At 49.3% G+C, this 12,584-nt stretch overlaps 1 protein-coding gene across 1 annotated transcript in view; it reads left to right on the top strand.

The window, feature by feature from the left end:
• The window catches only part of nrde2 (NRDE-2, necessary for RNA interference, domain containing), a 78,035-nt gene that overhangs the window by 23,751 nt on the left and 41,700 nt on the right, over window positions 1-12,584 (top strand). The window contains exons 5-6 of the mRNA XM_072494013.1: window positions 1,188-1,665; window positions 9,792-10,197. Of these exons, the coding sequence (XP_072350114.1) occupies window positions 1,188-1,665; window positions 9,792-10,197 (884 nt within the window). The remainder of the gene's footprint in view (window positions 1-1,187; window positions 1,666-9,791; window positions 10,198-12,584) is intronic.

Raw genomic sequence — 12,584 nt, 5'->3', positions numbered from 1 at the left:
ATGGCAACTTGCCATTATATATGTACATTTAATGTTGTAAAATGTCTCAAGGAACTTCACAGGCCTCTAATGAAATGAGATTCGAAACCGAGCCACGTTGAGAAGATTCCGCGACTGGTGACCAAAAGCTTGACCAAAAAAAATAATTTATTTGGGGAGGAGACCGAGTCAGTGAAGCAAAGGGATTTAGGGAGGGATTTCAGAAGCTTGGGGCCGGGACGGATGAAGGAATGTCCTCCAGTGGTGGAGTGCTGTAAAATCGCGGTAGGTAAGAAGTGAGAATCGGAGGAGCACAGAGATCCCACAGAGTTGTGGGGCTGGAGGAGGTTGCACAGGTAACGAGGTACAAGACCACGGAGGGTTTTGTAAACGTGGAGGAGGATTTTAAAGACAAGACATTGCCAAGCTGAGCCTGTGTGGGTGGTGAGCACAGGGGTGAGGGGTGGATGACACTGGTGCTAGTTAAAGTAACAAGAGTTTTGGGTGAGTTTAAATTTCTGCAGGGCCGTAGAAGTGAGGCCGGATAGAAATAGTCCAGGTCAGAGTTGACGTAGGGGCATACGAGGGTTTCGGCAGCTGATGTGCTGAGGCAGGGGCATAGCCTGATGATGTTATGATGGTAGAAGCAGGCAGACTTAGTGCTGGAGTGGGTACGCGGTCGGAGGTTCATCTTGTGGTTAAGTAGGACTGTCAAGGTTGCGAATAGGAAGATTCCACCTGGAAAATTCAGAATCCGCACCTCAGGAGAGGCGAATATGGCTATTAAAGATTGTCTGTGTCACTGAGCATGCCTCCGATGGCTGAACTGAGGGGCTACAGAATTTGGAATCTGCCACAAACTGATTTGGTACAGCAGATCTATTCATTGCCACCAATGCTGGGAAGGCCGCACTTCTCAAAGGTTGTTCTGAATGGACAATAAATGCAGGCCTTACCAGAGATATCCACATTCCATCAAAGGGTAGAATCCCCTACCATACCTGAGGCTCCCAAATATCATAAACTCTACATAGCCTTTGCATCTAGCACATTGAGATTAACATAATTGTTCGAATCCAACCAATTCAGTAGCATTAATATCGAGAGTGGATAATAAGGGCTTTATTTAAAATGTCCTTTACACTAGATTACATTAGCTTTGTGCGTAATTAGCAATTGATGGTTAAATGTGGTGATATATATTTCAGATATAAGAGGAGCACGGATACGTGTCTGGGCCTTAACACCAAAACACAGCACATTATCTGGGAAGATTCCTCCCGGCCAAAGAAAAAGGCAAAGAAGAGAGATGATCGATATTACAGCAAGTCCAGCCTTCGACTCCTGGGCACTGACGCTGTTCCTGTTCACTCTGGAGAGGTTTTGCACGAGGATATTTCTGTGCCTGGTCCGAACTCCTTCATACGGGTTCCAGACTGGGTAGAGCGTGACAGTAAATCCTCAGGCACCATCAGCTGGTTCAATCCGCTCGGGATTTACGATGTATCCACCACACTGTGGCTGCAGGGAAAAGGCCAAGAGGTGCAGACAGAGGAAGCACGGGTATCCTTGGACAGCAGTGACATGATCAACTCGCCCACGATGGCCAGAGTGGAGAAGTTCAACAGAATGTTGAGAGAAGACCCCGGGAATGTCCAAACGTGGATGGAGTTTGTTCGCTTTCAGGTGGGTAGTTGGGTCGTGTCTCACATTGCTGAATTCACGTGGGGTTAGAGAGTGAGATGTGCCTATTTCATTCCTAACCCCACTGTTGTTGTTGAGAAATGTAGGTGCGTAACCAAGATGCAAAACCCACATTGAGGCAGCACTGCTGCCTCACAGCGCTGAGGTCCCAGGTTCGATCGCACGCTCTGGGTCACTGTCCGTGTGGAATTTGCACATTCTCCTCGTGTTTGCGTGGGTATCACCCCCACAACCCAAAGATGTGCAGGGTAGGTGGATTGGCCACACTAAATTGTCCCTTCATTGGAAAAAGTGAATTGGGTACTCTAAATTTATATTTTTAAAAAAACACATTGAAACCATTAGGAATAAAGTTAGACCAGTTGCATTGTTGGGGAAGTTTTGACTGTATCATAGAACTATAAGTGCTGAAGGAGGCCATTCGGCCCATCGAGTCTGCACCAACCCATGGAAAGAGCTCCCTACCCAAGCCCACACCTCCACCCTATCCCCGTATCCCAGTAACCCCACTTCAGCTTTTTGGACACTAAGGGCAATTTATCATGGCCAATCCACCTAACCTGCACATTTTTGGACTGTGGGAGGAAACCGGAGCACACGGGGAGAATGTGCAGACTCCGCATAGACAGTGAAAACCAAGCCAGTGATCGAACCTGGGACGCTGGTGCTGTGTGCCAGCTGTGCTAACCACTATGCTACTGTGCTGCCCACTGAGATTATACGATGGTGAAAGAATGCAGGAGGGAAATAATTTTGTAGTTTTGAGATCCTGGGAACAAATGAGTTTGAATAGAAAGAAGTGTAGGACTGGGGCCGCCCGCCAGTGAAGGGACGACGTGGATGTTCGCTGGCAACAGGGTAGCTCAGCAGGAAGTGTGGCTGTTTTCTGGCAGTGGGGCTGCTTGCTGGGGTGATGTGGCTGCTGCCGCGGTGATGTGACTGTTTGCTGGCAGTGGAGCCGCTCGCCGGGACTCTGTGACTGTCTGCCGGTAGCAGGGCTGCACTCCGGGGTTTGGCCAGGTGGGGTGGTGTGGCTGTGCGAACAGTTTATTTTTCCCCCAAACATTTAGAGTACCCAATTATTTTTTTCTCCAATTAAGCGGCAATTTAGTGTGGCCAATCCACCTACCCTGCACGTCTTTGAGTTGTGAGGGTGAAACCCACGCAGACATGGGGAGAATGTGCAAACTCCACACGGACAGTGACCCAGGGCCGGGATTCGAACCCGGGTCCTCGGCGCCGCCATCCCAGTGCTAACCACTGCGCCGCATGCCGTCCCTTGCGACCAAGTTTATGTCCATGTCAAGGCATGTGATCTCTGACCTAAAGAAGAGATTGTATCTCCACAAAATGAGATAAGAACATATAAGAACTAGGAGCATGAGTCAGCAATTCAGCCCCCCCGAGTCTGCTCCGCCATTCAGCCCCTCGTGTCTGCTCCGCCATTCAATACGACCACGGCTGATCTCCTCTCGGCATCAACTCCACCTTCCTAGGAGCCAGATCTCCATAACTCCTCAACCCCTTACTGATGAATGAGCTGTCTATCTCCTCCAATTTACTCCTTGTTCCGGCATCCACCACTCTGGGGTGAACTCCAGATTCACCACTGTTAGAGAGAAGTAATTTCTCCTCATCTGCGTTTTAAATCTGCTATCCCCTATCTTTAAACTATGACCTCTTATCGACTGCCCCAGAAGAGGAAGAATCTGCTCTACGTTAACTTCGCCAGTACCTTTTTATCATCTTATATACCTCGATTAGACCTCCTCTCATTCTTCTAAACTCGAAAGAGTACAGGCCTAAATGGCTCAATCTCTCTTCATAAGTCAAACCTCTCACCGCTGGAATCAACCGAGTGAACGTCCTCTGAACTGCCTCCAATGCAACTACAAATGCGGGCAGCACGGTGGCATTGTGGATAGCACAATTGCTTCACAGCTCCAGGGTCCCAGGTTCGATTCCTGGCTTGGGCCATTGTCTGTGCGGAGTCTGCACATCCTCCCCGTGTCTGCGTGGGTTTCCTCCGGGTGCTCCGGTTTCCTCCCACAGTCCAAAGTTGTGCAGGTTAGGTGGATTGGCCATGATAAATTGCCCTTAGTGTTGGGTGGGGTTACTGGGTTATGGGGATAGGGTGGAGGTGTGGACCTTGGGTAGGGTGCTCTTTCCAAGAGCTGGTGCAGTCTCGATGGGCTGAATGGCCTCCTTCTACACTGTAAATTCTATGATAATCCCTCCTCCAACAAGGGGACCAGAACTGTACACAGTACCCCAGCTGCGGTCTCACCAATACCTTGTACAGTTGCAGCAACACTTCCCTACTTTTGTACTTTATTCCTTTAGTTATAAAAGCCACAATTCCACTTGCCTCCCTTGTTCCTGCTGTACCTACATGCTAGCTCTCTGCGATTCATGCAGGAGACACCCTGATCTTTCTCTCCATTTAGAGAATAAGTTGCCTTTCCATTTTTCTGACCAAAATGGATAATCTCACACTTCCATGTTAAATTCCACCGGCCACATTTTGGTCCCCTCGCCTAATCTATTTGCAGATTTCTTATTTCCTCATTGCACCTTACCATCTCACCTAATTTAGTGCCACCTGCAAACTTGCTTGCAGTATCTTCTATCCAAGTTATTAATATATATTGCCAATAGTTGGAGCCTGAGGACTGAACTCGAGTTACATCTTGCAGACCAGAAAAAGATCCATTTATCCCAATTCTCTGCCTTCTGCTGTCAGTTAGCCAGTCTTCTACTCTGCTCAGCAGAGATTCCCACTCTTGATTACTGTGTAGCAACATCCTGCTCAAAGCGGGTGAGGGCGATGCCAGCTGAGCACACAATTAAGATTCTGCTCATTGGCCCATCGTTCTGCTAACTATGTTTGTTCATAAGGGAAAGGGCGTTCTTGGTTACGTGAAAGTTGCTGCTCTCTTTGGGACTTGCTGCTCCCATGCTGAAACAGACCTTTTATTTCTTGGTCATGACTTTGTACAGATGTCGGCTGTGGCGAAGGTACACCGTCTGCAGGTCCTCTGCTTGTGAAATTAGGTGGGAGAGTAAAGAAGGAAATGTAGGCAAAATGGGCTGTTTAGACCTCGTTCACTGATGCAGAGAGCTGAGATATTGAAGGGTTCATGGATATATAGGGGTATGGGCAGCATGGTGGCTAGCACTGCTACCTCACAGGGCCAGGAACCCAGGTTCAATTCCGGCCTTGAGTGTCTATGTAGAGTCTGCACGTTCTCCCCATGTCTGCGTGGGTTTCCTCCGGGTGCTCCGGTTCCCTCCCACAGTCCAAAGATGTGCAGGTTAGGTGGATTGGCCATTCTAAAATGCCCTCAGTATCCAAAAGGATAGGTGGGGTTACTGGGTTATGCAGATAGGGTGGATGCGTGTGCCTAGGTAGGGTGCTTTTTCAGAGGGTCGGTGTAGACGCAGTGGGCGAGTGGCCTCCTCCTGCACTGTAATGATTCTGTGATAAACCTGAAGGTTATTACATTTAGATTTTGAATGATGTCAGTATCAACCAATCTCATGGACTTTGTCCACTTGTACCTTTTTATACATTTATTACCTTGCTGCGGGTGGAAGACTTTGATCGAGTGCTGTTGGTTATTACTCTTCTCTTCAGTTACGGGATGTGGGTGTTGATGGTAAGATCAGTGTTTATTGCCCAGGTGTGAGAAAGTGGTGGTGAGCGGCCTTCTTGAACCACTGCAGTCCATGTGGTGTCGGTGCACCCACAGTATCGTTAAGATGGAAATTCCAAGATTTTGACCCAGGACGAACGGTGATATAGCTACACATCAGGATGGTGTCCCGCGCATCTGCTGCCCTTATCCTTCTGATGTAGAGGTCGCGGGTTTGGAAGATATTGTCAAAGGAGCCTTGGCGAGTCGCTGCAGTGCATCTTGAATGGCGCACACTGCTGTCACCGTGCTGATGTGGAGAGCGTGATTTTTTTTTTTTTTTTTTGAAATATATTTTATTCAAAAAATGTTTTCGGCCAAACAAAACAGTACAAAAATGTTTCCTTTTTACAACAATAAAACAATATAAATAATAGTGACCGTTTTAACAAATAAATAAATAATATATAAACTAAATGGCAACTGCCATAACAAAATATTAACTCTCCCAAATAATAAAGTCAAACAAGCCAATATACATATCCAAGTAAAAATATCCATACAAAAACACCCCTGAGGCGGTTGCCACCGCCTGGTGAACCCTTGAGCCGAACCTCTTCGTGCAAACTTTATCCGTTCCAGTTTTTTAAACCCTGCCATGTCGTTTATCCAGGCCTCCACGCCCGGGGGTTTAGCTTCCTTCCACATTAACAATATCCTTCGCCGGGCTACTAGGGACGCAAAGGCCAAAACATCAGCCCCTCTCGCCTCCTGCACTCCCGGCTCTTCTGCAACCCCGAATATAGCCAACCCCCAGCTTGGCTCGACCCGGACCCCCACCACCTTCGAAAGCACATTTGCCACCCCCACCCAGATCCCATGCAGTGCCGAGCATGACCAAAACATGTGGGTGTGGTTCGCTGGGCTTCTCGCGCATCTCCCGCACCTATCCTCTACCCCAAAAAATTTACTGAGCCTTGCTCCGGTCATGTGCGCCCTGTGCAAGACCTTGAATTGTATCAGGCTAAGCCTGGCACTCGAGGTCGAAGAGTTTACCCTGCGTAGGGCATCTGCCCACAGCCCCTCTTCGATCTCTTCCCCCAGCTCTTCTTCCCATGTTCCCTTCAGCTCATCCATCATAATCTCCCCCTCGTCTCTCATTTCCCTGTATATATCTGACACCCTACCATCCCCCACCCATGTCCCCGAAATCACTCTATCCTGAATCTCCTGCGTCGGGAGCTGCGGAAATTCCCTCACCTGTTGCCTCACAAAAGCCCTCAATTGCATATACCGAAATGCATTCCCCTGGGGCAACCCGTATTTTTCCGTCAGCGCTCCCAGACTCGCAAACGTCCCGTCTAGGAACGTCCCTCAGTTGCACAATCCCTGCTCTCTGCCGTGTTCTAAATCCCCCATCTATTCTCCCCGGGACAAACCTATGATTATTCCTTATCGGGGACCGCACCGAGGCACCCGTCATTCCCTTATGCCGTCTCCACTGCCCCCAAATTTTCAGCGTTGCCACCACCACTGGACTTGTGGTGTATTTCTTCGGGGAGAACGGCAACGGCGCCGTCGCCAGTGCTTGTAGGCTGGTTCCTTTACAGGACGCCATTTCCAGTCTCTTCCACGCCGCTCCCTCCCCTTCTCCCATCCACTTACACACCATTGAGATATTGGCGGCCCAATAATAATCACTTAAGCTCGGCAGTGCCAGTTCCCCCCCTATCCCTGCTACGCTGCAAAAACCTCCTCCTCACTCTCTGGGTCTTCCTAGCCCACACAAAGCTCATAACACTCTTCTCAATTTTTTTGAAAAAAGCCCTCGTAACCATCACCGGGAGGCACTGGAACACAAAAAGAAATCTCGGGAGGACTACCATTTTGACTGCCTGCACCCTGCCCACCAGTGACAGGGACACCATCTCTTAAAATCCTTCTCCATCTGTTCCACCAATCGTGTTAAATAAGCCTATGTAGGGTTCCCCAGTTCCTGGCTATCTGGATCCCTAAGTACCGGAAATCTCTTGTTACCCTCCTCAGCGGTAAATCATCTATTCCCCTGCTCTGCTCCCCGGATGCACCACAAACAACTCACTCTTCCCCATATTCAATTTGTACCCTGAAAATTCCCCAAACTCCCTGAGTGTCCACATTATCTCAGGCATCCCCTCCACTGGGTCCGCAACATACAGCAATAGATCATCTGCATACAATGATACCTGGTGTTCTTCTCCTCCCCTGAGTACTCCCCTTCACTTCCTAGAGCCCCTCAGTGCTATGGCCAGCGGCTCAATTGCCAATGCAAACAGTAACGGAGACAGGGGACACCCCTGTCTTGTCCCTCTATAAAGACGGAAGTAGTCGGACCTCTGCCTGTTCGTGATCACACTTGCCACCGGGGCCCTATATAGCAGCTGTACCCATCCAATAAACCCCTCTCCAAAACCAAATCTCTTCAACACTTCCCATAGGTAGTCCCACTCCACTCTGTCAAATGCTTTCTCAGCGTCCATCGCCACCACTATCTCCGCCTCCCCCTCCGGCGGGGGCATCATCATCCCCCCTAGCAGCCTCCGTATATTCGTGTTCAGCTGTCTCCCCTTAACGAACCCAGTTTGATCCTCGTGGACCACCCCCGGGACACAATCCTCTATCCTTGTCGCCATCACCTTGGCCAGGAGCTTAGCATCCACGTTCAGGAGGGAAATAGGCCTGTAAGACCCGCACTGCAGCGGGTCTTTTTCCTTCTTTAAGAGTAACGATATCGTCGCCTCCGACATAGTCGGGGGCAACTTCCCCCTTTCCCTGGCCTCATTAAAGGTTCTCGTCAAAAGCGGGGCCAGTAGGTCCATGTATTTCCTATAAAATTCCACCGGGAACCCATCCGGTCCCGGGGCCTTCCCCGCCTGCATGCTCCCAATCCCCTTTACCACCTCCTCCACCTCAATCCGTGCTCCCAGTCCCGCCCTCTCCTGCTAGAGCGTGAATTTTTAAGGCGATGGATGGGATGAGATTCAAGCGGGCTGCTTTGTCCTGGGTGGTGTTGAGTTTCTTGAGTGTTGTTAGAGCCACACTCATCCAGGCAAGTGTTGAGTATTCCATCACCCCCCTGGCTTATGCCTTGTAGATGGCGGCCATGATGTGGAGATGCTGCCGTTGGACTGGGGTGGGCACAGTAAGAAGTCTTACAACACCAGGTTAAAGTCCAACAGGTTTATTTGGAATCACAAGCTTTGGGAGCGTAGCTCCTTCATCAGGTGAGTGAAGAGATAAGTTACACAAACCCAGCATCTATGGACAAAACCAGTGATGCAAGATGATACTTTAACCTGTTTACACACCTCTTTAACCTGTGATTATCCCTCCCTCCAGTTGCACCGTCTGGATTTGTAAAGACTTAATTACCTGCAAAGACTCTCATTCAGAGTATCATCTTGCATCATTGGCTTTGTCCATATATGCTGTGTTTGTGTAACCTACCTCTTCACTCACCTGATGAAGGAGCTGCGCCCCGCAAGCTAGTGATTCCAAATAAACCTGTTGGGTTTTAACCTGGTGTTGTGAGACTTCTTACTTGTAGATGGTGGACAGATTTTGGGGAGTGGGTTATCGCTGCAGGATTGCCAGCCTCTGACCTGTTCCTGTCGGCACAGTACTTATATAGCTGGTCCAGCTAAGTTTCTGGTAAATGGTAGCCTCCAGGGTATTAGAGGTGGGGTATTCAGCGATGCTAATACCATCGAATGTCAGGGGAGCATGGTTTAAATTCTTTATTGTTGAAGATTGTTGTTGCCTGGCACTTTAGATTGGAGCGGAGGGGACTGTTCTCCTTGGAGAGAAGAAGGCTAAGAGGAGATTTGATGAAGATGTTCAAAATCATGATGGGAATGGCCAGCGTAGATAGGGAGGAACTGTTCCCGCTTGTAAAAAGGGGGAGAGGGCACAGATTTAAAGTGATTGGCGAAAGAAGCAATGTGATGCGAGAAAAAACGTTTTCACACAGCGAAAGGCTGGGGTCTGGAATACACGGTCTGGAAGTATGGCGGAGGCAGGTTCAATCGAGGCGGTCAAGAGGGCATTGAATGATCATTTCTCTGCAGGGGTACCAGGAAAAGGCAGGTGAATGGCTCGAAGTCACGATGCGCGTTTGGTGAGCTGGTGCAGACAAATGGCCTCTTTCTTCGCCGTAACAATTCTGTGATACAAACTAAGAGCTAATTTAAAAAAAAATTAAAAAATTTGTGTACCCAATTCATTTTTTTCAATTAAGGGGCAATTTAGTGTGACCAATCCACCTAGCCTGCACATCTTTGGGTTGTGGGGGCAAAACCCACGCAGACACGGGTCAAACTAAGAGCTAATTGATCAAATAATGGAAACATGCTTTCTTTATAGCCATTGGGAAACCGGAAGGAGCCACCTGCACAAGCATTGACCGTTCTCTTTAATGGGTCATCTTTCCTTTAGGACGAATTAATGAAAGGCCCAAATCCATACATGGCCACCGCAGAGGAATCTGACAAAAGGAAAATGTCACGCCGGGTTACCTTGGAGAAGAAGATGGCTATTTTGGAACGAGCCATCGAAAGCAATCCCAACAACGCTGAGCTGAAAGTAGCCAGGCTGGAACTTGCCAAGGAATCTTGGGAACCGTCCAACCTCGTCAACGAATGGAAAAAAGTGGTTTTTCTCCACCCGAACGAGACCGCTTTGTGGCAGCGGTACCTCCTGTTCTGTCAGAGCCAGTTCAGCACCTTCTCCACATCCAAGGTGAATAGCATCTACGGCAAATGCCTGAGCACTCTGGCAGCCGCTCTGGATGGTACGCTACTATCCCATCCCGCATTGCCTGACACAGAGGAAGCCATGCTTGGTAAGGCAGAGTTTTACCTTGAGTAATCCGTGTTCGAGTTACATTGTGCACTCCTGGCTCCATTTATAACAGAATTGTAGAAATTACAGCACATCAGGAGGCCATTCAGCCTGTTGTGGCTGTGCCAGCTCCTTAGGAGAAGGTACCTAATTGTCTCACACACACATTCTTCCATTTTAGATATTAATTCCATTCCCTCTCAAGTACCTCCATTCAGTCTGCCTCCTCTGTAACCCCCAGGCAGTGAACTCCAGTTCCTAATCGCTCGCTGTAAGAAAATGTTTTTCCTCGGGTCACCATTGCTTCTTTTACCATAAATCTGTGAACTCTGGTTCTACCAGTTGGAGGAATTTCCCCCTTGTCCACAACCTTCATGGTTTTGAATTCCTCTATCAAATCTCCTCTCAACCTTCCTCCTCCAAAGAAAACAGTCCCATCTTCTCCAATCTGCCTGTGTCGCTCTGTGTAGATCCTTGTCCCTGGAACCATTCTTGTCAATCCTTTCTGCACGAGAATGTCTTCACATGTTTCCTAAAGTGTGGTGCCCAGAACTGGGTGCACTACTCCAGCCAAGGCCAAACCAGCGTTGTTGCATTTGTACTCTGTGTCTACTTTACGATGCTGTACGCTGTCAGTCGTGCTCTCAACCTGTCCTGCCGCCTTCAACGACTTCTGCACATACGCATATGTTCCTTCACCCCATTTCGAATTGTACCCTTTATTTTATAGAACCAAATTACTGCGGATGCTGGAATCTGAAACGAAAGAGAAAATGCTGGAAAATCTCAGCAGGTCTGGCAGCATCTGCAGGGAGAGAAAAGAGCGAACGTTTCGAGTCCGATGACAAAGAGCTAACGTTTCGAGTCCAACTTTGACAAAGAGTCATCGGACTCGAAACGTTCGCTCTTTTCTCCCCCCCCACAGATGCTGCCAGACTTGCTGAGATTTTCCAGCATTTTCTCCACCCTTTATTTTATGTTCTCACTCCCTGACCCTCCTACCAAAATGAATTGCTTCACACTTCTATGCATTACATTTCAGCTGCCACTTTCCCGTCCATTCCACCAGCCTGTCTACGTCCTTTTCAAGTTCGACAGTATCCTTCTCGCGGTTCACAATGCTTCCAAGTTTGTGTATCAATTGCACATTTTGAAACTGTGCTCTACACACCACTTTCCAGGTCATTAATACAGACATCAGGAAGATCGAAGCGAAGTGTTTGTATCATAGTTATGATGAAACACAAGGAGAAAAGAGAAGAACTTTCTTTAGTATCGTCACTGTTGCAGGAAACACCGCAACCAATTTGCACGTAGCAATGTGATAATGATGCGATAATCTGTTTATTGAGTGGTGTTGGTTGAGGGATAAATTTATATCTGGGATACCAGGGGGAACTCATCTGCTTCTCTTCGAAACTGTGTCATCGAATCTTCTGCGTTCAGCTGAGAGGGCAGACAGGGCCCCAGTTTAACAAAACAAGACCATTCTTTGAGCCCTCCACCCTGTCCTGACAATCGCTGAGATCAGGGCTGAATTGTGACCTAACTTCACCGTTCCTCTTATTCTTTAATAACTTTTGATGACAAAAATCTATCAAACTCAGATTTAAAATTCGCAACTGACGAAGTATCAATGGCATCAATTGCCTTTGTTGTAACGAGACTCAATCTTCTGTCACCCTTTGTGTGCAGAAGTGTTTACTCCTGAAGGTTCTGGCATTAATTTTTAGACGAGACTCCATAGTCCCATACACTCCAACCTGCAGAAATAGCGTCTCTCTCTTACCCTTTCTCTCTTGCCCCGTTCCTCTCTTGCCCTCTCGCCACCATGCTCTCTCGCCCACTCTCTCTCGCCCCGTTCCTCTCTTGCCCTCTCGCCACCATGCTCTCTCGCCCACTCTCTCTCGCCCCGTTCCTCTCTCGCCCTCTTGCCACCGCGCTCTCTGGCCCACTCTCTCTCTCGCCCCGTTCCTCTCTCGCCCTCTCGCCACCACTCCCTCTCGCCACCGCTCTCTCTCGCCACCGCTCTCTCTCGCCCCGCTCTCTCTCTCGCCCGCTCTCTCTCTCGCCCGCTCTCTCTCTCGCCCGCTCTCTCTCTCGCCCCGCTCTCTCTCTCGCCCGCTCTCTCTCTCGCCCGCTCTCTCTCTCGCCCGCTCTCTCTCTCGCCCGCTCTCTCTCTCGCCCGCTCTCTCTCTCGCCCGCTCTCTCTCTCGCCCGCTCTCTCTCTCGCCCGCTCTCTCTCTCTCGCCCCGCTCTCTCTCTCGCCCGCTCTCTCTCCCGCCCGCTCTCTCTCTCGCCCGCTCCCTCTCTCGCCCGCTCCCTCTCTCGCCCGCTCCCTCTCTCGCCCGCTCCCTCTCTCGCCCGCTCCCTCTCTCGCCCGCTCCC

The sequence above is a fragment of the Scyliorhinus torazame genome, chromosome 2, assembly GCF_047496885.1.
Source record: "Scyliorhinus torazame isolate Kashiwa2021f chromosome 2, sScyTor2.1, whole genome shotgun sequence".
Taxonomy (NCBI): Eukaryota; Metazoa; Chordata; class Chondrichthyes; order Carcharhiniformes; family Scyliorhinidae; genus Scyliorhinus; species Scyliorhinus torazame.
This window is presented reverse-complemented; position numbering and strand designations above follow the sequence as displayed.